Raw genomic sequence first — 27435 nt, forward strand, 5'->3', positions numbered from 1 at the left:
AACCACTTTCCATGCTATTGGCAGATTAAGCATAATGCCTGTAATAACGAATAGCCAAGTAGCATGTGTTACCTACTGTCATATTTCATAAACTGTTGCAAGCCATTAAAATTTCTGCTAGTGGCATCAGATTCAAACAAGCATTGACAAATTCAATTGTTCGCAATATGTTTAAAGAAACAATGGCATTCACATTGTCATCCCCTTCAAAAGCTGCAATCTGCGTTTTTCCGGTGCGGGCTGTAGCACCTTAGGTCGTAGCTAGCTATCCCTTGAGTTAGACACAAGTGCTTTCTGTAGCTAGTTGCGGTATCTCAAAGCCATTACTTGAGGACCCATAGGCATAACTTGCCCATGTTTAACAAAACTACCACCCAGGACTGGCCTAAGATATGCACGCTGCAGGTGAGGGGGAGGTAGTTTAGGTTTGATAGGTTAGGTATGATTCGCTAGGTATGGTAGTTTAGTTTAGGTAGGTAGATTAGATATGGTATGTAGGGAGGTATGGTATGTTAGGTAGAGTATGTAGAAATTATAGGTTGGCATGGTATGCTAGGTATGGTAGGTTAGGTATGATAGATAACTATATTAATTTAGGTCAGGAACGGTAGGAGAGTAGGTACGTTACAGTAATAATGTATTATAGGTGTGCTAGGTAGGTAGGTATGGTAGGTTTGATAGTTAGTTTTGGTAGGTATGGGAGATAGGTAAAATAAGTATATTCAGATAGGTGTGGTAGGTAAATAGGTTTTATAGGCATGGAAAGTATGGCATGTTAGTTGTTATGGGTATGGTAGGTTAGGTAAAGTAGGGTAAGTACTGTGTGTATGGAAGGTACGGTAGGTAGGTAGGTATGATAGACTAAGGATGGTAGGTAGGGTTGTATGATATGGTAATTAGGTATGCTAGGTTAGGAAAGTTAGGTGGGTAGGTAGGTAAAATTAGTAAGATATGGTAGATATGAAATGTATTGTTGGTCAGGTTAGGTTTGTAGATACGGAATGTATGGTTGGTCAGGTTAGGTATGGTAGGTGAGGAATGTATGGTTGATCAGGTATAGCAAACCATGTTAACATTTTATCTAATATTTACAATTTTGCAGTACTAAAGCATTTCCAAGACTTCTTGCTTACAAATTCTAATATTATTAGTGAGATGCACAGACATGTTTCTTTATGAATAAATCACACTTTTTAGTTTATAGACGAGTAGTATATTACATGTGATGCTGTAAATTGTTTATGCGTGTTGCTTACAATTCCCTGCTTAACCCCTTGTGTGCTTGTGACGGAACCGCTCCGTCACAAGCCAGGGGTGAGCTGTGCTTGTGACGGAACGGTTCCGTCACGGCCCGCTCGGCGCGCCTGCGCGGCGCGTTCCATTGAGCGGGCGCGTTCGTGACGGAACCATTTCGTCACAAGCACAGCTCACCCGCGTGCCGTGACGGAGCGGTTCCGTCACAAGCACGTGACCGCCGCGCGGCCGCCCTACCCCCTTAGCACTGCGGCGGAATAGCCGCCGCAGCGAAGGGGTTAAAAGTCCATTCCATGTAAGGGTATTTAAGTGATGTTTTAAATTAGATTAGTAGTAGTAGTAAGAAGAACAATACCAACAAAAAAAACAAAAAGGTTATTATTATTATTAATAATAATAATGCCTCTTTGCCTAATTTACAGCATTGGCAGAGTTAAACCATATACCCAAGTAATAGTGTTATGTCTTTGATACAGAAGTTAAGGTTTGGAGTGTAAGCGACACAGCAAAATAACATATATTTACTTTAGATTCTTTAGAAAAAGGATCAGTACCTTCATTAAAGCTTTAAGAATGCCTATACATCTTTACTTTGTGAGCAAAAAGGCTGTTAATCCAACAACATGTTACCATAATCAGAAAGTGAACAAATGAACGCTCAAGAGCCATTAGTGAATAGCACTGCAGCTTTATTTTATGATTGACTTAAGCATCCAAACAGCAAGTAGCAACACCATAAATCACCATTAAAATGACATTAGGCTAGCGATGTAAATTCATCAAAGAACACGCCCTCAGTTTGAAGCTATGTGTCAAGTTGGATCTGCAATTTACTGGCATTGGCATCTCTATGAAATTCTACATGGAGATTATAATCGGTAAACAGAATGCACATTTTCTGTGTAGGAAGGAGATTCTAAATGCTGCAGAAATTTCTGTGACATGAACAAATATTTCGTGCAGTTTTTCATGTACATTCTAACGCATTAGTGTGCTCAATTGCAGAGAAAAGGTAAGGCGAATGGTATAAAATCGTTTAATGGAAATAACTTTTTGTGGCGTTTTCTATGAATATGTCAGTAGAATTCTTGGGGATTATGCAGATTATTCTAGAAAAAGGTACAACTCTGTTTTTTTTTAATTTCTTGTGACATTTTCATTCACATTTATACAGAAAATTCCATGACACATTTCTGGGAAATCTCGGCAGAGCTCTTGGAAATATCACTATCTACACGAATGTTCCCAGATTTGAACCCCATTTTCCTGGATACTGCAGGCCATTCATGAGGATATCCACAGAATTCCAATAAATTCCTCATTCCAAAGATAAAGTCAATACACCATCCATGGGTACTAAACTTGCCTTATGGAATCTGAGGCTATTGCTTGTGTGTGAGTTTCTGATTGGGCATGAAGGAGCATAATGTATTACAAGAGCATAACAATGCAATGCAAACACAAGGAGATGATGGACGGAGCTCTGAAACTTTTCAGACACTCACCCCTCCAGTTACAGACCTGGGTTGAATCCATCATCACTGTATAGCTCTCTTCACCACCTCAATTCAGACCCATAACAATGCAATGACCTTTTGAAAAATCATTTCATAACCAGAGAAGAGTTACAGTTATAAGTTTTTGTATAGATATTTGTACTTTCCTTGTATTATATATGGAATGTAATCCCTTCCACCTGCAAGTTATAACAAATATGTAAGTAGGCATTTCATGCCCATTTGGAGACCGGGACACCTTTATAATGGCATTGAACTCCAAAGTCCATCCCATTTCAAAATACTTTATTCGACATTATGCAATAAAAGCAACAGAACATTTAAACAATTAGAAAACATACAGTTATAGAAAATAGATAAACCTCTGATTTAAAAAAAAAATAATCAAATGCTAGGCGGAGAGAAAATTCATGCTTTACCTTGATAACATGAAAAGTGCAGTTCCTAAAATGTTACTCATAAGGCATTTGTTCAAATAAATCTCTCTTCATATCTTTCCCTGATAAAAAAAAGCCAGTTTAAAAAAGCTCAAAGCAGCGTAGCATATTTCCAACGTGGGGAGTCGTTACTTCATCTCTAGCCCCAGCTGGTGCTTATGTGGATCTTGGTATAAGGAACAAAACATGATAAAATGGCTCATGCTTTGTTTTGTAGTATTATTACAACTACTTGGGTGTAAGTCCTGGGGCTATGTTTTATGCGTAGGGAAAGCTACCTTAAAAAGTATAACATTAAGAGTAGAAAGGGTTAGAATGCAGATGTCATCGCGTACTACTCGGTTCTCATACAGATCGGGCCTATGCCGTGGAGCGGTTAGCCATGGCGGGTGCCCGGCTGCTCCTTTTCCTATACACTAGCTCTTACCTGGAGGCGCTTCCCCCAGCTTGCTGGATAGTCGTTCAGACATGGAAGCGGGTGGTTAGGTCCACGAGTTGGTGGGGTAGGTTGACTGGTGCCACTCCCCTTTGGTGGGGAACGTATCTTCAGCCTGTCTCATCACTTGTGGGATTTCGTAGGTGGGACGATATCGATATATCCACGTTCAGGGACATTATGCACGGTGCCACTCTTAAATCCTTTCAAAGGCTACAGGCGGATTTTGACCTTCATAAATCGCAGTTCCGTCGCTATTTACATCTCTCTCACGCACTGACCCCCCTGATTCGGTAGTTAGAGTCGCTACCGGAGTTCCACCCGCTGGAGGGTCGCCTACTGATGGTGCATTTGGGGGTTCACAAAATCCAGCAAATCTACCAAAAACCTTACGGACGATGACTGGGCCCAGACGCTAGCTAGCCTCGCTACGCCGCTGTCTCTATCAGATATAGGCTAATCCAATTTAAATACCTCCATAGGGTATTCTACACGCATCTCCGTCTTTGGAAAATGGGGGGAAATCCAGTCCTCTATCTATCTCCGCTGTGGTGCAGACGAGGGGTCGTTCCTACATACGGTGTGGAGTTGCGGGGCACTGCAGCTCTTCTGGTCTAGTGTGTTGTCTTGCTTGTTGTGTGTTCTGGCGTGGGATATCCCGTCCGACCCTAGATTGGCGCTCTTACACAGCACAGAAGACATCGGGAGAACAGGTACAAAAGACACCTTTTGTTTTTGGGTCTCACATTGGCTAAGCGGGACATAGTCCAGCACTGGAAGGACGTGTACCCGCACCGTATAACTAACTGGAAATAGGCACTGGATAGGTGCATGTCAACGGATATAGGAGTGTTCCAGGCGAGGGGATGTCCACAGAAGCATGTGAAGATTTGGTCTCGGTGGGCCATGTACAGGGGTATAGATCTGCCTTCAATGTCGCAGACCTCCATCCGGGACCCTATTGAACGACTGGAGGTGAATGAGTTACCTGTTTAATGTATCAATACTAAAAAGACGTGGCTGGGAATTCCTTTGGCTTTTACATATAATGTTCCCGAAGTATGTATGGTGTGCACTGGGGGGTGGGGGGATAGGTGTTTTTCCTGGTCTGATGTTCTGCAGACTATGGGGGAGGGTGTTATACAGTACCCAGAGATATTTTCGTATGCATTTCAGCTGTGCTTTGTTTGCCAGGCTCTGCCCCTCTGGTATGATGAAAATTCAAGAAAATCTGTTATTTGTTAAAAAAAAAAGGGTTAGAATATGGCACTGGGATGGATTTTCAATCCAACTCAAGTATGGCTCTGAGCATCTCGTTGTTGAGACCGGTGCATATCTCACAACTGTTTGTCGTTTAAATGCCCCTTCCGTTCTAGTTTCCATACACCTCTCTAGGGCGTAGATAGTTAAACATTTTGCATTGTGTTAGCTTCACAAAAGTGAGGCTAACCAGCACAAAATGTTTTTTTACCAATTTACTTTCCAGCTCAAAACCTCTTTGGCGCTGCATAGTACCCTACAAGTAACGCAAAGCAGTGCAAAACATGGCTTTGCATTACTTAGCGCCAAGGGAGCGTTACATGGGTGGTACATGAGCGTTTCCATGCAGCCACCCATGCCTTTTGACGCAGAACCCAATCTACAAACAATGTTTTCATTTCTCCTTTCTTTTCCTACTTTATATGTGTGTTGCACAGTGCAGGGAAAAGTCTTTGAACTTGTTAAGGCATTGTATTTTGTACAGGAAGGGTCCTGTACAAAACCTATGCTAGACTCAGGTATGCACCTTAGCGCTAAGGTGTGTGCCTGGCGCACAGCAGCTGAAATCAGTGCCGGCGCAAGGGTGAGGGGAGGAGAGAGCCTTATCTCTGTACGGCAAACAACCTTTACAACGCAACTTTTAAACCGCACTACCATTACAACAAAACTTTTACAACGCAACATCCATTACAGCGCATACATTTACATTGCAACCATAACAACGCATGACACTACAACGCACACCACTACAACGCATGCCATTACAACACAGTCATTACAACGCATGACACTACAACGCACACCACTACAACGCATGCCATTACAACACAGTCATTACAACGCATACCATTACAATGATGCTTGATTCCGTTCTGGGAAGGACATGGCTTTGGTAGTTCGGACTGGACTGTTTCCAGGGGGCACAGGGTCAGAGCTGATTTGCATATCGCCATTGTCTAACCCAGGGTGGTGTGGAGTGCAAAAAAACGATGGATTTGGGCCCAGATCTTTGGACTGGGGTGAATGTGTGACATTGATCCACATTCTGTCCATCACCTGTTTTGTTTGCAATTCCCGCCATAAGTGCGCTGGGGATGCTCAGACGTGGGTCCCAGGCACTCCACACCACTGGAGTCAAGCTAGCCGGGCTGATGAGAGGTGTTACCTCGAAACCGGTCCGGTCCTCGGATGCTTGATTCCGTTCTGGGAAGGACATGGCTTTTGTAGTTCGGACTGGACTGTTCCCATGGGGCACAGGGTCAGAGCTGATTTGCATATCGCCATTGTCTAACCCAGGGTGGTGTGGAGTGCAAAAAAACGATGGATTTGGGCCCAGATCTTTGGACTGGGGTGAATGTGTGACATTGATCCACATTCTGTCCATCACCTGTTTTGTTTGCAATTGCCGCCATAAGTGCGCTGGGGATGCTCAGACGTGGGTCCCAGGCACTCCACACCACTGGAGTCAAGCTAGCCGGGCTGATGAGAGGTGTTACCTCGAAACCGGTCCGGTCCTCGGATGCTTGATTCCGTTCTGGGAAGGACATGGCTTTTGTAGTTCGGACTGGACTGTTCCCATGGGGCACAGGGTCAGAGCTGATTTGCATATCGCCATTGTCTAACCCAGGGTGGTGTGGAGTGCAAAAAAACGATGGATTTGGGCCCAGATCTTTGGACTGGGGTGAATGTGTGACATTGATCCACATTCTGTCCATCACCTGTTTTGTTTGCAATTACAATGAATAGCATCACAACACATAGTAGCCTTACACTATCCAACACTTACCCTACTGTTGCACCCCCTGGAGTTAGAATAGTAATTTTTACCCCTACACTATCCAACACTTACCCTACTGTTGCACCCCATGGAGTTAGAATAGTAATTTTAACCCCTACACTATCCAACACTTGCCCTACTGTTGCACCCCCTGGAGTTAGAATAGTAATGTTCACCCCTACACTATCCAACACTTACCCTACTGTTGCACCCCCTGGAGTTAGAATAGTAATTTTTACCCCTACACTATCCAATACTTACCTTACATGCAATGTAATGTTATGCGTTGTAATGGTATGCGTTGTAAATGTAGTATGTTTTGTAGTGGAATGCGTTGTAAAGGTAGTTTCAAAGAATTTGTTGTACTGGTATGCGTTGTAATGGTATGCGTTGTAATGGATGTTGCGGTGTAAACATTGCGTTGTAAAGGTAGGCGTTGTAAAAGTATGTGTTGTAACGTCATACATCCTCTCTGTACATATGGCACTCTCCTGTTCCCTTCATGTCACACAATGCAGTGCAGCACTTTTAAATGCTGCATATCTTCTTAGAAAATCTGCCCCTAGATATCTATTTTATATAGTTTCTTTGTCATTTTTATTGTATTCTTGTGGGTTTGTAGAAAACTCCACCACATCCAATTTATTACAAATTTTTCAAACGTATACCAAACAGGGTATTTTATTTACGCCATCTAATGTCAGGTTATCTCCCAGACACAATCTAACTAGACTTGCTTCAGGATTACCCCAGCACTTGATCCATAGTAAAAGCGGGCTAATTCTATTTGTTCCTCAATGCATTGAGCATTTTCTGACCGCTGGATAGACCCTGCATTTCCATAGCCCCAGACCACTGCTCTTTATAGCCCAGGTGACACACCTTTACTTATGTACAAATTGAGCATCTCTTTAATTGGTTTGTTTTTTAGTTTTCTGCCAAATCTAAAGATTGCCTCCAAATTTCTTCCCAAAATCCAGGCTTTTACATTTATGAGGGCATTCCAGCCAAGGGATTAATTTTGGAGGATGGCCAAATAATTACTGGTGTTTACCCTCTCCAGGCTTGTGCCCCAATCGTAAAAAAGACTTGTTTTCCTGTTGGATTTCCTACATGACATAATGTATGTTTTAGTGTAGCTGCCTTTTTAATCTAGGGAGACCATATGTCAGAGAAGAATCCAACATTATTTGTAACCATTTGCTGTACGGGACATGATGACTGCATCGCCTGCTTACAGCAAAATGGGTATGTGGTGATTACCCATCCTTGGCCTATCCCTGCCTGTTTCTATTGGATGTTAACTGGACCCGTTGATATATAGGAGAAACAAGAATGGCACAAGAATACACCCCTGTCTTAAACCTCATAGTGAGGTAATCTGTGCAGTCTTTACTCCCTGCGGGCTATAACTTATAGAAGTTGCTAAATCATGATGGAGCCGCTTTATAAGGTCTAGCTGGCCAAGGTCCACCCCCACTTTTTTCATAATGTGCCATAACTTTGCCCTATATCCATGTCGAATGATGCACTTGTTAAATTTATGACTGCCATGTGGAGGGTACCCTTCTTGGCCAGTACTTATTTCCCTGCTATAAGGTATAGATTCAGCAATTGCTCTACTGTGCCAATACCCGGCCTGAAGCCAAACTGAACCTCTGATGAGATGTTATTTTCAATGACTCAGGGTTAAAGTTGAGACAAAATAATTCTCCCCAGAATCTAATGCTAGAATCTAAGAGGGAAATTGGCCTATAACTCCATAGTCAGTGCAATATCCTGTTACATATGGTGTGAGTATTGCATCCCAGAAATTATATATTGTAAAATCACTTGTGTGATTTTATTTTTTCTGTTGTTCCCTTTCTGCAATAAATAATTCACAGAGGTGATCATGGAAAACCATTAAAAAAAAAGTCACATTGCACAACATTTTATGCAAGTGCTGCAGGTGCAAAATATGTCATACGGTGGAGGTCTGTAGGTGTGTCCTTAGTACCCCGGAGTACTCCACTGTTAAGCCAAGTTAAAAAGACCTGCTTTTGACCTTCCCTGCATCAAAGTGAAGCTGATGTGAATGCGCTCCACTCACCATCCGAGAAGACATGTCTTATCCTGGCTTCCATTCAGAACATCATCTGGCTTTGAATTTCCAAATTTGGGTTTGCAGCCACAAACTACCATTCGTGCAGTCACAGAATATGATGCATGCGGCCTACCTCCATCCTTTGCAGTTGCGGCCGGCACGACTCGCGTGTGTGGGGGCGCAGGGGGGGGGGCGGGGGGGTTGGGGGAACATGCCGGGAGGGTAATTACATTTTTTAAAAATACAGATATTTAAACTTACCTTTCTGACAGCTGGGTCCAGTGTCTTCTCTGCTCTAGTGCTCTCCTGGAACAGGGAGCAGAAGCAGGCAGCCAGGCTCCGTCCCCCCCGTACCCAATCACAACTCTGCTTGCCAATCACAACCCTGCTCAAGCAGCATTGTGATTGGTCGGGACGCTGACCCGCCAGGGGCTAATGGGGAGGTATTTTCTCCATGTAGGCTGCAAGAAAAGGCAGACTGTTCATGACTGGTTTCGACAAACAGTCTTTGCGCACTCAGTAGTGGGCAGGCACGCCACTCCTCCCCTCCCCTGCTCTCAGAGCAGCATCGCCCACCCCCAACCAAACATAAAATGGTAATACCTAAAAGTTATTACCATTTTATCTTTCTGCTTCTCGCACTGCGAGAAGCAGTCTGCCCTAGTGGAGGAGCCGCCCCGGATCCTTTGGGACTTGAGATGGTGTGGCATAGAGAAGACCAGAGCACATAGCCCACTTGCATTGCTAGAGGGACACCGTCTCATTATTCTATTGTATCCTCAAGAACCAAACCTTCTCCTGTCTAATATACATTCATATGCCTTACCGCCTTGATTTATCTTTCCAGGAGTTCACTCAGCAAAAGCTCAGTAAGATCAAAAACGTCCATAAAGTCAGCAAAGCTGTATCCCTCGCTGCGAAAAGGAACTGTCAGCCTGTATCCACAGCCACACCAGGTGAAGAAAATATTTGAAGCCTTGAAAAAAGGAATAATGTAAGGACTTTAATGTGATTATCAAACTATTCAGTTGCTTCTCCTATTGGTATTTGACTTTAGGATGCAGAATTCTGTGAACCTTTTCTGAGCATTATTCTGGTTTAGTGGTTTGTTCTAGGTTGTTTATTCCAAATTGCACTGCCTGATTATTTTGTCATTTATGGGTAGTAAAATTGTAATGTACTGTATGTTTAATTTCCAGTTACACTTATTTTGTTTCAGGAGGGCCAGACTGGGAACCTAAAGCAGCCCTGGTAATTTATTCGGGCCATCCCCTGGAGAAGCACTGCGTAGATCCAAGAGAAACGTGTGTTGGAGCTTTTGGTACTGTGGGCCGATATTGCAGCACCGATGCAAAACTGGCCTTCAGTATCAAAACCAGTCCACACTGCTGCAAAACCATCCCCCACCCTTCCAGCCTCCCTGGGAAAGGCCCGATGCCCTGTACGGCCAGTCCAGTCCTGATTTTTAGAAAGGGCTCAGAGACTTCAAAGGGTCCAAAAGCAGATGCACATATTGACCCAATCCTGCTACCTGTTACTTCTGCTATTTATTGCATTGTTTTGGTTCTGACCAATATAAATTCCACACCAGAAGCATTAGGTGCAAAGGATGAGACATAACAGGTCAGAATAGTCTCATGTGTTCTATATATCTTGGGGACACCTGAGATCTCTGCATTCTCTTCTCATGGCATTCTAGAAAATAAACTGCATAACATACCTCGAACACTGAGAAGCCTGTTCCTTCCTATCTCAAAACCTTAGACATTCAAGTGTGCATCCAACAATGTTTTCCACTACTGTGTTCCTAATGTATGTACACAGTTTGGATGTTATCACTTGCATTGTATTCCCTTTATAGGACCCCAGACATTGGAATGGCAATAGAATTGTTTCACCTATCTGAGTAAAGGGAAACAATAGTCAACAACTACCTTAGTTGTTTAAATGGCCTGTCCAATGTAGACAAAAACGTTTATTTTACCCACCTGCATCTTTACCGTTCACCAACAATATTCATTCTAGAGCAGGGGCCTTAACCTTTTCACTTCTGGGGATCCTTAATGAATAACAATGGAAGCCAGGACCACCACCTCAGCAAATTCTAAATGTTTAACTTCAAACAATAAACAAAATATATAAAGTATAGATTCAACGGATACACAAAAGGCAATATATTTTATTTATTTGCAAAGAAAAATGCAAAAACCCAAACATTTTCACTTTTGATATATATATCGGAGCATTTCCATATTTACTTTTATTTTTAAAAGACAAGTCTAGATTATCATTTTGCCTTCTTTGCTTTTAATGCATGCACTCGCTTTGTCTGTGCATATCAGTGCTTTATTTGATGTCATCAATTGCTCATACTTTATTCTGTATGATGTCTTTGCACTGTTCTAACAAGTTCGGCACAGGATACCTATTGAATTTTTTGCCTCCAATTTCAAATTCCTTCATATTTACAGAGCGTTGTAAAATGTTCCAATTTAAGTGTAGCTTTTTCATTTACATATTCTTTATTGATCTGCTAGAATTATTTATTTTTCAACACAGCCTTGGACCCCTTAAATAGGCATTACTAACCACCAGTGTCTGCGGACCCCAGGATTAAGATACGTTTTTCTACAAACCTGCTTTGTTTGAGATGTATTGTGATGTCATTCAATGTATGATCCCTTTAAGGATCAAGACCAAGTATTATAAATAATGACAATGATGAGAACTGTGTGACATTACTGTCAGTGAACATTTGCACTAATCTTCTACACTTTCAGCGAATTAACTGATGTGGGAAAGGTGCCTCTTTTTGTTCATAAAACATGAAAATGTAATTATTTACATTTTTTTCTTACCAAGTCTTTATTGGTTGTTTTTCACATCATTTAGAGTGAAGATGTTATTCATTGTTTTTCACATCATTTAGAGTGAAGAGTAAAAGTGTATAGCATGGATAAAGCAGGATTATATATTCAATGTCCAAATTTGACATTCATTTAATTCTCCACACAACAAACACATTCAATCCAGAATTATTAAATATCTGCTCTCAATCTGCAAAAATATATATTAATTTTTCCAAAGGTACTAGTTGCATCTCCTAACACTACCAGTTGATAAAGAATTATGTTCTTTTTATCTACCACTTTCATAGAAACTTTAGCCACTATGGTGTATAAAATGTAATATTCTTTACATTCTAATAAAAGTTTAGTCCTTATGCCTCAATGTAGTAAATGTCCTCTCTAATGCTCTTCACTAGATAGACTGACCTATGTCATCTGTGACATAATAGAATGCCTGGGTGACTCTCTGGCTCACTGTGTCTCTATCTACCTGACTGTGGCAGTTGGTCATCTCAGGCTGAGCTGCTAACAGCTAGCTCCTGGTGGGGTTCTACTTATCAACTTCTGTACTTTATATCTTGGAAGGAACTAACAATAAAGGAACCTATCTGTACAGTGGACTCTGTCACTTTCTTTATTACATTTTGGCGACGTTTCTTAAAAGGATGAACCTACGCGTGAACTAAGGATAAAGGACGACTAAGGAAAAAGACAAGGAACTAAAGACTTTATGGACTTTCAAATGCTAATTGAAACCCAAAGGCAACGCCCCAGCCAAACCCACCAGTGTCCCTCCCACCATCTGGACAGCCTGCAACCTGGGCGTTTCGTTCTCTGCTGTCACCTTGCTCCTGTTTGGAAAAGTTTACTCTTCCCTGAGGTCTGCGTTGTTTTTATTGGCCTTCTTTCAGTCTGGGAAGCGTCAAGCGTTGACAGAAACTGGCAATTTATACGTGAGGTGGTTTGACGGTTTTAGTCACAAATGCTGTGAACGTTTTTATCTCTCTCAGAGGAACTGTTGTGCCGATTTGTTACTCTCGGTCCTTCATTCAAGAATCTCCCAAGAATCGTCCCTCAGGTGAGTTCTTGCACTTGTACTCTTTTTGTCTACAACCCCAGAACTCGCTACCTGCTAGGCATTTGTTTGTTTTTTTCGAGTTGTTCGGTATTGGAATTTTTATGCGCAAGCTCTTTCTGCATCTGAAGTTATTCTACAGCGCGCAAACACAGCGTCTCGTCAGCATGGCTCTCCGGCAACACTTCGCTTTGCCGTGTCTAATTTCTCACCTTACTTCATGTTGGTGTCCGTTGCCCGACGGTTGGCTGGGAGCTATCTTCACGTTTGCTCTGCTCCCTCCTTCTGATGACGTCTTTAGAATGCTTCTGGGAATTAGTGAAGCAAGATTCTTTGCTCCTGTGACGCCGTCCTTGGAGAGACGTCCCTCACGCTCCTTACGCCGCTTTGTCCGACGTGGCGGCCATTTTGTGTCTGTTTGGTTGCCACGACAACAGCTTGCTCTGTTTGCCGTGTCTGAGGGCAGCTGTTTGTTTTCTTCACGACGCTGTTAAGTGGGCAAGTTTAACTGTAAAAGTCGGAGCGCACTTTTTTTTCATTCCACACAAATCGTTGACTTTGAAGGTGTTTTTCAAGCTCTGGTGCCTGCAATTACCGCCAAGGGAAAGGTTCTGAGGGCAAGTGTTCAGTACTTCATTTTCCTTACGATGCAGTTATTTTCGGAAATGTTTCTGTGGAGGGTGGAGCACATCTTTTCATCCCTTGACTTTTCTTCGGTTGTGGCATTCAGTAGACGACCTAATACCTTGTTTGTGTGGCAAGTCTCAACTTTGACTGTGGACACCAGTACTGATCTTACTTCGAGCTGCAAGCCTTCTTCTGGGACACAGCAAGTTGACTTTATGTATGTTCTGTTTGGTTTTTCGTCTGGGCGTTTGGATCCCGGGTGAGAGGTCGCTCACCGAAGCAAGTTTTATTCATTTATTTATTTATGGCAGCTAATTTACCATTGCATATTATTCAATATAACCTTATTTTGTAAGTGGTGTGTGGCGAACTTGTGATGCTCTTATTCTAACTCTGTATTCTGTGTTAGGTCATGTCCTTGTTGGATGTCGCTGGGTTGTGGGTAGTCAATTTTCATCCATATTTTTTTAAGGTTGGTTTCCTCAATTGTACCCTCGGTGGTCTGTGTGTGGGTAGTCAATGCCCCAATTTTTTTTGGGTTCTTTGAGTCTGCGTCGTATGCTTGGTGGTAGTCCATGCCCCATTTGTTCCCTGGAATATAGTCCTGCAGTGTACCCTACAGAGGGGAGGTTGTGTGTTTGAGTGGGTAGTCAATGCCCATTTCTATTTGTTTCCTGTGGTAGTGGTCTGTGTGGGTAGTCCATGCCCCATTTTGGTTCCCAGGTATTGTCCTGTGGTGTACCCTACATAGGGGAGGTTGTCTGTGTGGGTAGTCCATGCCCATTTTGGTTCCCAGGTATTGTCCTGTGGTGTACCCTACATAGGGGAGGTTGTGTCTGTAGGTAGTCAAAGCCCATTTCTTTTAGCTTTTTGTGGTAGTGGTGTGTGCGTGTAGCCCATGCCCCATTTTGGTTCCCAGGTATTGTCCTGTGGTGTACCCTACACAGGGGAGTTTGTGTGTTTGTGGGTAGTCCATGCCCCATGTAGTGGTGTTTGCGGGTAGTCCATGCCCCATGTAGCCTTATTTTTGTTCCCAGGTTTATTTTCCTGTGGTGTAGTTTCTACTCTGTGCTGTCCCCTGCTTTTGGTGGAGACTGTTCGTGCACTATGTTCTGGTCTAAGTCTATCTTCTTGTAACTCGTGTCCAGGGTTTCTTGTTGGTAAGACTTTGTGCTGTGAGTTTATCATATCTTTTGTGTCAACACGTCTTTATCGGGGGGGCTCTAGTCCTTTGCAAAGTCTGTTTTTCTTTGCTGATTTATGGGGTTTGCTCTCTTTTTGTCTTGGGTGAATTTTTACCCCTATGTGTCTCTAGAGTCACCGTCTACACTAATTTTTGTTCCAGGGTGTACTCTTTGCTTAGCTGCTCTGGTTTGTTAAGGGAGTGGGAAGAGGCATATAGTTTTAGAATTTAGTTTTCTTTGTTCACATTTCTGCTAATGATACCTCATGCTATGAACATCTCGTTTGGGTCACTCTTGTTCTTTTCTGCTGATGTTGCATTTGAGGTGTCTTGCCTATTGTGTTCTCTGTTCTGTTCCTATTCCATAAGGGAAGAGGATGTGTAGTAAATGTCCTCTCTAATGCTCTTCACTAGATAGACTGTCCTATGTCATCTGTGACATAATAGAATGCCTGGGTGACTCTCTGGCTCACTGTGTCTCTATCTACCTGACTGTGGCAGTTGGTCATCTCAGGCTGAGCTGCTAACAGCTAGCTCCTGGTGGGGTTCTACTTATCAACTTCTGTACTTTATATCTTGGAAGGAACTTACAATAAAGGAACCTATCTGTACAGTGGACTCTGTTACTTTCTTTATTACACTCAACACCTTTTCTTAGCATCATTGAATGAGTGGCCAGGTTTTCTTTCCCACAAAAAACGTCTTTTATTCATTTTCTTGACTGACAGGAACTTGGTGAAGATCAGGACTAAATGTACATACAAGGGGAATCTAACCTCTATATGGACAGGGTATTTCTGGAGGAGAGGTTTAGTGTACACAAGACAGTTGACTAGAAGTTGGGAAGAAAAAGGACAATACAGGAGTCTGTGGACTGGAACAGGTTGGAATCAGGACCGTGGAACTAAACTGTATAATGACTGCAAAGACAAAACTATCCAGACGTAAAGATATACTGAACAGTAAATAAAAAGGCATGGTGATGGTACAGGCAGAAGGATACACTGGGAACAGGAACTTGGCTCAAGGAAAACAGAGCTGGATTAATTAACAGGGACATGATTGAACTCTAAGTCTGTGGAGATGGGCACATAGAACACCAAGGAAGGAAAACCACAAAAAACAGGCGATTCTCCTGCCTTTGACAGGTTGTTATGGAGATTGTCAAGTTGTTTTGCAATGATGATCCTGCTGGTGATACCAGAAATGTGATGAGGCAGTGGAATGAAATAAAGAAGAGAGTGATTTGATAAAAAGAATATAGCTCCAAGGATGATCTCTCCTGTAGAGTGAAGGACCACCCTTCAAATAGCCAAAATTGATCAAATTGATACTGGCAATCAAGTAGAGCCTCTCTGTTGGTATGAGTGCATTTATTTTCCTAAAGGGGTGGAGTGAGTTGATAGCTGAATTTGATAGGCTGGCAAGATGAGAGTAGAAGGTGAGGTTCAATACAAAGTTGAAGTAAAATAGAAATGAGTATATCTTGGCAGAGTTGAGCTTCAATACAAATGTGCTCATCCTGTTCTTGAGGGGCTCCCGAAAAAAATCAGAGGCTAAATAGATCCACAGGAAACAACTCTCTCAGGCAGTGATATAAGACATTCTGGTCCCGTAGAACTGTGCTTGGAGTACTACGTAGACATTGTACGGCATGTGGACGACTATGAAACCCTGAGGTAGCACCCAAGTTAGAGGAAGGGGAGGTGATGTGGCTTATAAAATGTAAACAATCTATGGGCTTCCTAATAGGAAAGAGGTGAAACAGTCCAGAACAAAAACCTGTTGGCAAAGACATAGGAGTCTTTTGACAAAGGCATTTTCAGGTGTAAACAAAAGCTCATGACCAGAAATTCCTCTTTTGCACCAGACGGAATTCACAAAGATTGTCCTGTTGGGAATAAGTACTTTCATTACGGCAGATTCGTTCACCATATGTGCTGAAAAATCCGCATTAATAAGTCCTACTCAAGGGGTGGAAGCGAGCATTCCAAGGCATGGTTTGTATTGGAAGCTTGGGAACACCCACAAACAAGGACTTTTATGGACATTCCAAAACTCCTCTATAACCTCTTTCTATCATGCAAATAATCTGAGATTACCAGTATGAGAAGGGGAATGGATCACCCCAGGTGTGCTCAGGGTGTTGGGGAACAGCTTTCTCCATGAGCAAAAATGTTTTTTCAGCAGAGAAAGAAAAGATTTAAAAAAAATGCATTTTGCCAGGATGCTGCTTCCCCCTACAGATGTTGTATGCTATGTACCATGCTGCGCATTGATAGTAGGAGCCTGTGGGAATAAAAACCCATGGAAAAAGTCACATGGCATCCCTTATGGAGCACCTGAAAAGGTAGTTCCTGTGCAGATTTCCAGGCATACAACTGGGAACTCTTTGTGAACACCAAAAAAGACAAAAGTATATTTAGTCCTGAGAGTGCTCAAAAGTAACAGCATGAGATTGACCCACAGACTATAGCAGTACTAGCAGACAGGGTTCACCTTTATCAGGGAGTATCACGATCATGTCTCTGTGCTGCACCAAGATGGAACCCAGATTAATAAGTGGCTAGTTAGCTGGTTTTGGCAAAGTGTTTGAGTAGTTTAAGGGCAGTTATATTTTAAATGATTAGCTCTAGCAAGGGTAGCTTTATGATTGGATTCATGTTTTGAAACTTCATGCAGTTCAATTTACATGCCTTAAGTATAGCTGTAACTTATTCAGGTTTCAGTGAAGTTGGGAAATGTCCTTGTGCAATGGAAATAAGCTTAAGAGATAACTAAGAGGCAGAGAGAGAGAGTGGTAGTAAATTCATTTATTTAAATAAAAAACACATGGGAGTCGACATCAGAGGTGAATTGGACTAGAAGCAGGGTAGTAAATACCAACTTTTATTTTTACATTTTATTTGAAAAGAAAGAGGCAATGTTCTCAAGATTTTCAAGAGAGTGAGGTATGTGAACATAAAGTATAGGACTAAAAGAGTGTTTGATGTCTTCAAAATCTGTGTTAGGTTTGTTGGTGGTATAATAATTTGCAGGTTATTTTATTGTGCTTTTGTGTTCTCAATTTAGAATTTGCATGGCCTTCTTTGATATGATTTTTATGAAATGAATGTACAGATTGTCTAGAGAGTGTTTTGCTAGTCCTCAGTGTATTAGTAAAATGAGGTATGATTTGGCATGTTTGGAATTTGGTGAAGCAATATCACCCATGATTTTAAGTCTACACTTCTTGCACTGAATAGTGATGCCAATGATGTCAGCTGAGCTAAATGGGTGTTATAGCTTCAAATATGTTTCTGTAAGACATTGTAGTGCCATCCTGTTTCTTAGGGATCATTTGGAGTGTTTAGCCCTTTTTGTTGGTCAATTGACTGAAGGATCAGCTGAGTGGATGTGAATTGATGGCTAATTGATCAGACCAGTTGAATATAATTGTCTGGGCACTTTAAAGATCTCCTTGCTTTCAATGAAAAGGTCATGGGCATGGTCTCTGCTGTGCGATCTACATATTCTACATATTGCCACTGTCCAATGTTTCTGAATGCCTGTCATTGAATTAGAGTTCTTATTCGAGTCAATATGTTCAATGATCAATATTCTCAACATTTGTAGTCGGCTTAGGCTGTCACTACATGTGGCCGGTGTTTCAGATTATATTGATCGGCCCAACAAAATCTGGTTCTACCGGAGTGTAATCCGATAAATAGCTCCGAATTAAGAGTTTGTCCTTGAAAAAAGGGAATAACAAGCAGATTTTGCTGCTTAACACGCGAGAATCCACATGTCCCTCTAATTATGGCCAATTTTCACCTGATACATTTTGGCAGAATTGACTGGATAACATTTATTGGGGGAAAGAAAATGCTACCATCAAACCCCTAATGGAGATGTGTGTGGAAACAGGATTTACCGCTCATATTGCAATAAGCCAGATCACTGGTAATGAGAGCCTAATGGATAGTAAGTCATTAAATGGCTCTATGAAGGGGGAGTCATGACCAGAGTGTTTTATTAGCAACAAGGGATATAACTTTTGCTGAGAAGTCCAAATGTCAGTGAAAGTCAATGAGGGAGTATCTTAGTTTTTTTTTCTTTTGTTGAAAAAAAAAATAAAAGTACAAATCCTCCTCCAGTATTATTCTGCAGTCTTTGTAAAGTATGTGGTATCCATCCAGATTACAGATGTCAATTAGGCTGTTTAGGTGGAGGAGAACCACGTTTCAGTAATTAAAAGTAGGCTAGTTTGTGTGCCAAAATTAGATTTGCAATTTTCTTAGAAAGTGCAGTTCCAGAGTCAGCAGTAATTAAATGCCTTGGAGGGATGGAATCTGTTCTTTCAGCGTAGGAGCTTAGGGGAATGACTGGTGATAAGAGCTACATTTTCAAGGTGGTGACCTTCGTTGTGATGTACTTTTAAGCTTGGGAGCGAGAAATACAAAGGCCAGTGCAAGCATCAGGGGAACCGACAGAAAATGCCTTCCCCTAATTAGAATGCAGAAAAGTACATAGATGAGTTAATATATAGGTGTCTTACTACTCACTCTTGTTTCACAGTACTGTTGTAGCTAGTTTGAGAGTAAGGAGAGTGAACTTGAAAACTTTCCTAGGGTTCTTATTGGGAAGCTTCAATAGGAGCTCAAAATATATTTGACTGGGTATGGGATTCAACCCCGGTTCTCACAAATCTAGGGCAAAGAAAGATGGGGTGATGGCAGCATAGCAATGTATATGCCTGTTCTGGAAGGATCTTAGCAAATTTGATTTGAAACTTTTATGAGAGGTTCAATCTGCTAACTTTACTAGATTGGTGCGAAGGTTGTTAACTTAACGCATGCATGTCAGAGCTAGTTATTACAGCCTGAATTTCCCAACACCTACTTTTTGCAGAATCAATGAAGTGAAAGTGATTTAACCGTTTCACTGGTGCTGGGAGTGACTCTTTCCAAAATGCCCTATTGGGTCACAGAAACCTTGAACTGGCTAAAGGTGTCACCAATCAGTAGCAGAAGTGCAGCTCAGGGATTAGGGGCGGCAGACCCGGAAGCTGAGATCGGCCCTGGACCAGGGTTCAATTCCCCGCCTCGGCGGGTCTTGGGCTCAAAAAATTCCACGGACTCGATAATTCTCGCTCCGGTGCCTTCTCAACTCATGGGTTCACACTCTGCGACTCTGGGCAATAGCTTGCTTAATCTCCACAACGGCCCCTCGCGGCGGGATGCCTGGCTTTCACCTTGTGGATACCCTGCCGGGGTTATCTCACAGGGGAATACCAGGACGGGTTCCCTAAGCAAGCGCCGGGAAACCCTTTGTGGGTAGCTGTGCGCTATATAAGCTCAAATACATTTACATTTACATAGCATCCCAATGGTATATGGTGACGTAAGTGACAAAAGGGGTTCATAGGACCTCATCAAGTGAACAGCTTTTCAACCTTTGTGGCCAGGCAAGTGTACTGAAAAGCTGAAGGTAAAGCAGCACCTCCATTGGACTTGTGCAATGTTTGAGTTTATTGAAGGAAAAACACATGGCTCATTTAGAACAAGGACTGACATACGTCTCAACAGTGATACCTATGAGCTTTGCCAATGTTTCTTTGGGGAGTGTAGATAGTTGCAGCGAATGAGCGCATATCCATGCTGGCAGTATTGCAATGGAGAGGTGGGTGAAGCAAAAGATTAGGTGGGGTTTTTTGGTGGAAGCAACATGGAGAGTGAAGGGACAGGGAAAAGTGATGGGAGAGCAGCACAAGAAAAAAGAGCAAGAAAACACGTTGGCTCTATTGAATTGTTTATAGTAAAAAAATAAGCTAGTTGTTCTCTGGATGCAGGCAATGTCAGCAGTGGAAGACTACAAGTCAACCATTCAGAACACTGTACGAAAGAAATGCTAGTGGTTGGGATAGACTCAAGAAGAGCCTGAAGAGGAGACGTCTGAGCTACATAACAAAGTCATCCAGTCATGAGCAAGGGGCCACCCCGATGCTCACTCCAAGGGGCCTTTTCACAAAGGTAAATTTCCGCAAGAGTAAATCTACATTTGTAATTTTACTCTTACACTTTGTAGTACATTTACTACTTTTGTCTCCGCACCATTATTTTGTTGAAATTTACAACAAAGTATAGACTTACATGTCTCCACCTATGAAACGAAGGGTGGAGACAAATTTAGCAGTGTAAACTTACGACTAGTCACTTTTCATATGTATGCAGAGGTCTCCGCCTCTGGGGCGGAATTTCTCCTAAGGTAAATTATAGAGAAATGTTTACAAATGTTTTAAACTTTATAGCAAATTAGTAAAATCATTTTAATATTAAATACTAATGTAAATTAATTTTATATACTTATTTTAAATGTAAAAATGCTACAAAACTACTAGTAATTTAATTTTGAATATAATATGTAAGTATTTTAAATATATTAAATCATAATTATTTTTTAAAGATTTTGTTAAAAAAATCCAACTTAAATTAAAATGTTTACATTTATGTATTAAAATAGTAAACGTTCTATAATGAAGGAATTTAAATTATTTAAAAATAAATAAAAGTTACATTTATTTTTAAATTAAGAAAACATGATTCAAATATGTTATATCACATTATTTCTTTTATTTGTATATCCATTTTAGTACTATTAAATCATATGTATTTATATTTTTAAAATTTAAATCCATTCATTTATTTTAGCATTATTTTATTTGGGGTTTTATTTTAAGTCCCTTATTTTGTAGCGAAAGGCATTGCAGTGCTTCCTTGTGGTAATGTGTGGTTTTGTGCTTACTATAAGGCTGGGCAGGAGTGGCACTTTGGGCTGTAGTAACTTTAGAAGTGTGATATAGCAATGGACTTACACTTTTATTGGTGGGTGTTTCTATTTGCACCTCCCTTCCTAAACCACTCATTACGCTTTCCTTAACCCCTCCTTACTCTTCCCTAAAGTCAACTATTTTGTAGTAGATAGCACATATTTTTTCCCACCACTCTCTGGTCCCTCCCTCATATACTGCTTACGGCCTTATTATGATGTCAGACGGAATCACGTCCGCTCAATACCATTGTGGAATCGGGACTGACCGACCTCTGGTCGTCAGTCCCGACCGCAATATTAGGATGCGACCACACATGATGCAGTCACGCACTCCCATCTCTCTATGGAAGCTTGTGAAGCTGTCAGAAACCAGCCACAGCACAAGTTCTTATAGTAAAAAGGCAGTTTTTGTTAATCCCTGTCCTCCTTGGTGCCTGCCATGCAATGCAGGGATTGACAGGGGGCACCATATGTGCCCCTGGGCCCCATAACCGGAGGCCGATGTTGCAAGGGGGCTCTGCTAGGGGCCCCCCAAAGTCACTTTCCAATAGGCTTTTCATGTTGGAAAGCCTGACATGAAAAGCCTGTGGGAAACTGACATTGGAATCCCGATGGTGGAAACCTCATACTTAAGGAATTACATGCCGGTTCCGACTGGCCGATGGCCTACTTGTGCCTGTCGGAAGCCAGGTGGAATGACTGGCCGGTTTAAATTCCGACCGCCATATTCATAATACTGCGGTTGGCATTGAAACTGAAGATGTCAGTCAGAAAGTCTCCAACCGCAGGTCGGACGCTTTCTGACCGACATCTAAATCTGGGCCTAAGTATTTATCCGAACCTTTGAGAAGACATTTGTTCCTATATGAATCCTCAACGTAAACTCAGAAACATGTGCATTGCAACTTTTTATACAGTAAACAGGTGGACCTTCAACCAGAGAGCTCATAATTGGAGCTAACTGCATTGGAATGAATTACTTAAACTATTGAAGTATGTCGGTTGTTTGCACTTTTGAGAAGCTTCTAACTGTGGTCGGAGTTCACGGAGTTGCGCTATGCGAAACTCTGCGAAGTCGTAAAAAACTCCACCACACTACGTGAAGCTCCGTCAACGGCGTAGTGCGGTAGAAATATGCAGTTCGCAGGGATTTTCAGTGCCGGATGTTTGTCCGCACTGTGCAGTCATCGCGAACGGCACCATGCACAGAGCTGCTTTCCTTCCTGCTGCCTTTTCAACACGACTGGGCAGTTTCTCAACGCGAGTGGTTGTGAGCATAAGCAACCACTCGCAATGAGAAACCTGACTCCTTCGTGTTGAGAAATGTCAGCTGTAGGTTTATTTTCCATGTTCGCGCTCGCCAACTTGATGTTGACGATCGCGAACGAGGAAAAATTTCACCAGAAGGTGGATTTTCCTCACTCGCCCTCGCCAACTTGCCGTTGGTGAACGGGAACGAGGGAAAAACACTGCTGTGCGAAACAGAGTTTTTAGGAACTCTGTGTAATGCGGAATGTGGAAAACTTCACAAACTCAACAAGCGGAGTTCACCGCCCAGGGTTAGAAGCTTCCCCATAATCTTATTTTTACTTGCTGTGGACCAAAATTCCCTTAGCTAAAAATAAAATAACAGCTCTTCCAGAATTTTTGGGGCATTGTTGCTCTATCAGCAGAAGTTGTTGAAAAAGATTTTAAAAACTAGCAGTTTCCCTCCCATTTCAATGTGTGTGATTAAAGCACACTATAATGATTCTTTGAAAAGTACATCTCTTGTAGCAATTCCTCCACCCTACGTACCCATGCGATTATAAAAACCAGTATATTTAGCAGATCTGGTTTGCATCAAAATATAATATCTAGCCCAGAAGAAGACTGGAAAATTCCTGATCCCAGGAGTTAAACAAAAAAAAAAAAACACTGCATTAAGGTTCAATACTCTAAAATATAAATAATTCACTTCACATAAGCGTTTCTAATCCTCTCGTGGGATTACTTTTGAAAGCTTTCCATTACTCAGACCTCTTAAAAATTGCTATTTTGCAAAATAGACATAAATGTCAGGGGTTTCTCGTTAACACTGTGGTGTGTCCCATCCCTCTGCAGCATGTTATTTTTTTCATCCATCCCCTTTTATTTAGACTCTTTACCCTAATGTATGACTTTCTAAGAAGAGAAGCAACAGAATGATCCTTTCAGACTTCCTGGAAGACCTAAAAGTGCTTTTAATTGATAAACATTAGCAGAAGAAATGATCTGGGATGGAAGAGGAGACTTCTGACTCTGGCCTGTTTTTTGTTGTTGGTACAGTTGAAAATAACAGAAGTTCACAGATCAGTTACCATTGCCAAAACTTGCACCATAGTCAACATCCATGGTTCATAAAGAGATGTTGCTGGCCTTCATAACCTTGGGTATCATTCACAAAGTAGCTGTGAAAAACATTCTGACATGTCCAGTAGGACTCTCACATTTGAAAAGGATTTCTGCCTTCCAGGAGATTTGCACAGTCCCACTAGATTAACTTGTTGTATACGCCATTCATAGATTGATTAGAAGTACTGCTAAGGGCAACATCTATCCATGATTCTTTTTTCGCTTGCTATACATCATGTGGAAATATGCATTTACCTTCTTCTTATCTTCCTTGAGGAGAAATGGGGACCCCCCCCCCCGCCCTCATCCTACAACCTCATGAACTATCCCAAGTAACTTACTGATGGCTGCCTTTCATTGAGTAATTTAACAAGCATTTCCATAGTCGGAAACATTCTGCAAAATGTTTGCGAACTGTCAAAAACATAAAGGTTTGTTGGTTTTATCTGAATTTTAGAAGGCCACCCAACCCCTTCTCCAGGGACAGGTAGATTTTCTACCTTTGCAGGTGCCATTTCTTTAGGATAAATATGCTACAGAAGGCCGGTGCTTAATTTGAGCCAGTGGTTACCGCAAACAGTCATTTTTGGTAACAGGCACTTATGTTTCCTCATCTGACATCTTGAGAAAAAGAGAGGATAAAATGCACAAAGAGGAAGAAAGGCAAAGACGGATAAACCATCTCAAATGGGAAAGCTGGATCCTGCAAGAGTGAGATAAAGGGGCAGGGAGTGTCTGAAGTGGATTAGAGAAGAAGGAGAGGGATTGATGACTGTTCAGCCTTGGCAATCGGTGCACTGACGTTTAATTGTGCTGGTCGTAGCTTCTCAGCAGTGCTTTGGGCACCAGCATTCATATTTTAACAAATTAAGCATTGGAGAAGGCAATCATCGTCAACAAGCAGATGGCCGCCTTCCTCGAGACGAATGGATCCCTCGACCCCTCACAGTCCGGCTTCCGATCCAATCACAGCACCGAGACCGCCCTCATCGCCGCCACCGATGACATCCGAGCCCTGATGGACAACGGAGAAACAGCGGCCCTCATCCTCCTAGACCTCTCCGCGGCATTCGACACTGTCTGCCACCGCACCCTAGTACAGCGCCTCAGCAACGTCGGAATCCAGGACAAGGCGCTGGAATGGATCATCTCCTTCCTCGACGGAAGAACACAGAGAGTCCGCCTACCACCGTACAAGTCAGAGGCCTGCGAAGTCATCTGCGGCGTCCCTCAAGGATCCTCTCTGAGCCCCACCCTCTTCAACGTCTACATGAGCCCCCTCGCGGCCATCGCACGCCAACACAACCTCAGCATAATCTCCTATGCCGACGACACCCAGCTGATCCTCTCCCTGACCAACAACCCCGCCACCGCCAGAGCCAACCTGCACGAAGGGATGAAAGAGGTAGCCGAGTGGATGACGACCAGCCGCCTGAAACTGAACTCTGACAAGACGGAGGTCCTCATCCTGGGCTCTTCACCCTCCGCCTGGGACGACTCCTGGTGGCCTCCCGCCCTGGGCACCGCACCCAAACCGACAGACCATGCACGCAACCTGGGCTTCATCCTGGACTCCTCCCTCTCCATGACCAGGCAAGTCAACAACGTCTCCTCGGCGTGCTTCAACATCCTACGCATGCTACAGAAGATCTTCTGGTGGATCCCCACCAAGACCAGGAAGACCGTCACCCAGGCCCTCGTCACTAGCTGACTGGACTACGGCAACGCCCTCTACGCCGGTACCACCGCCAAGCTCCAGAAGAGACTCCAGCGGATCCAGAACGCCTCTGCCAGACTCATCCTCGACATCCCACGCAACAGCCACATCTCCGGACACCTGAGAGACCTGCACTGGCTCCCCGTCAACAAAAGAATCACCTTCCGCCTCCTCACCCACGCACACAAAGCCCTACACGACCAAGGCCCGAGCTACCTCAACAGCCGGATCAACTTCTACGCTCCCAAACGCCACCTCCGATCAGCCAACCACGCCCTCGCCGCCGTCCCCCGCATCCGAAGAGCAACTACAGGAGGAAGGTCCTTCTCCTACCTGGCCGCCAAGACCTGGAACTCCCTCCCGACCGACCTGCGCCTGACCCAAGACCACCTCTCCTTCAGGAAGAAGCTGAAGACCTGGCTGTTCGAGCAGTAGCGGCACCCCCCCTCCCCCAAGCGCCTTGAGACCCTACGGGTATGTAGCGCGCTCTATAAGTGTCATTGATTGATTGATTGATCACTTTGTGAACTTTTGCCAGATAATTGAGCATTGAGTTTTTTAAGTCTCAAAGATTTTATTGAAAGTTTGTAAAACAAATGCAAGTCTTATAAAAATGAGTAATATTCTGAACAAATTAAACTATAGGCAAAAGTGCATTGAAGGAAAGGTCATAATCAAATATTATAGATTTAGGATTAGCATGTCTAAAGATATCACAAGCATGAAAGCTGTGGGTCAACAGACCAAACATTGTTGTGTATCTATTATCTTCAAGTGGTTGAGGTAAACCATGGATATTGGGGTTGGAGTATATGCAAAACAGAAAGGGTGTATACATTCATGCAGTCACTGCTTAGGCATACTCATAAATATTTATGAAAAATTGAGTCTAGATATTTGTATTCTTATATTAACAATTACGTCTCCTTCTAACTAACAGTCCATTACTTTCGAAGGTTTGTTCAGGACATAAGGTAATTCAACTGACCATAGGGGCTGAAAGCTGTGCACCAATCAGTGACTACCAGTCCCTGGAACCTACCCCTTTGGAAGACCTGTTTGATTTTAGGGACTTCTTTGATTTTTGTGAACATCACTCTTGCCAAACACTTCTGGTCTGACAAAGTAGCTGAAGATTTCCAAACATTCTGATGTGAACCCAATCCCAAACTGTGTATCATATGTGGTTCCTTTATTTGGGTTTAGAAGGGTTGTCATGGCTGATGATTAAAAAACAATAATAGGAAATGTGAGCAGTACAGACAGCTGAAATGGGTTGCTTATGGGGCATTTATGAATTAATTATGAGGATGAGTATCAATCCTTGTGCCAGTACTGAGTGTATTTACAGTTTTGGAGACAAGGAGGTTTTTCTGTGACCACCACGTGTGGTGTACTAGGATCAAATTGCATATGATCTATGAGGTTGGTACCATTCTTTCATATTCACTATTCACCTCTTCTTCCAATCTTCTTACAATGGCAGTCTTAAAACAACGGTGCCAGAATCATTTTCATAGGTTTTCAATGGTGAGCACAATACACTCAATGTGGTGTCCAGAGTGTGTAAGTAATACCATATACATAATGCTCATTGATTTAAAAATTTAAATGCAATTACCAGAAAGAAGGAACTAGTAAATCTCTTTATGGAGCAAATGTGTGTTTTACATAATTTTGGACTACAGATGTGTTGGTGATCTTTAACTAAGGAAGGGTGCAACTGGGCAGGACTGGCAGAAAGTAAGGGGTCTGTACTGGTATCATGATAGCTTTGGAATGTCATGAGTGCCAGAGAAAATCAACGGTTGTGCAAAGAAAGTGAATTATGCTCCTAGACCCAGAACATGTGCTTTTTTATTTTGAGATGTATCGAATCCTACTGAAAAATTATTCGCATTTTTCAGTGACTACCTAGAAGCACATCAAGCTCAGCTGGACTTTCTCACAGGCCAACAGAAGGATATCAAGAGGAACTCCCGACTGGTAAGAAAGAAAGTGCCATGTTTTTGAATGCTGAGCGATTGTACTCTT

The 27435-nt window shown here is 42.5% G+C and overlaps 1 protein-coding gene across 2 annotated transcripts in view; it reads left to right on the forward strand.

The window, feature by feature from the left end:
• The window catches only part of RIPOR3 (RIPOR family member 3), a 471988-nt gene that overhangs the window by 180326 nt on the left and 264227 nt on the right, over positions 1–27435 (forward strand). For both annotated transcript variants that reach the window (XM_086932462.1, XM_086932461.1), the window contains 2 exons: positions 9615–9761; positions 27309–27387. In XM_086932462.1, the coding sequence (XP_086788588.1) occupies positions 9615–9761; positions 27309–27387 (226 nt within the window). The remainder of the gene's footprint in view (positions 1–9614; positions 9762–27308; positions 27388–27435) is intronic.

This window comes from Lissotriton vulgaris, chromosome 7 (genome assembly GCF_964263255.1).
Source record: "Lissotriton vulgaris chromosome 7, aLisVul1.2, whole genome shotgun sequence".
In the NCBI taxonomy this organism is placed as follows: domain Eukaryota; kingdom Metazoa; phylum Chordata; class Amphibia; order Caudata; family Salamandridae; genus Lissotriton; species Lissotriton vulgaris.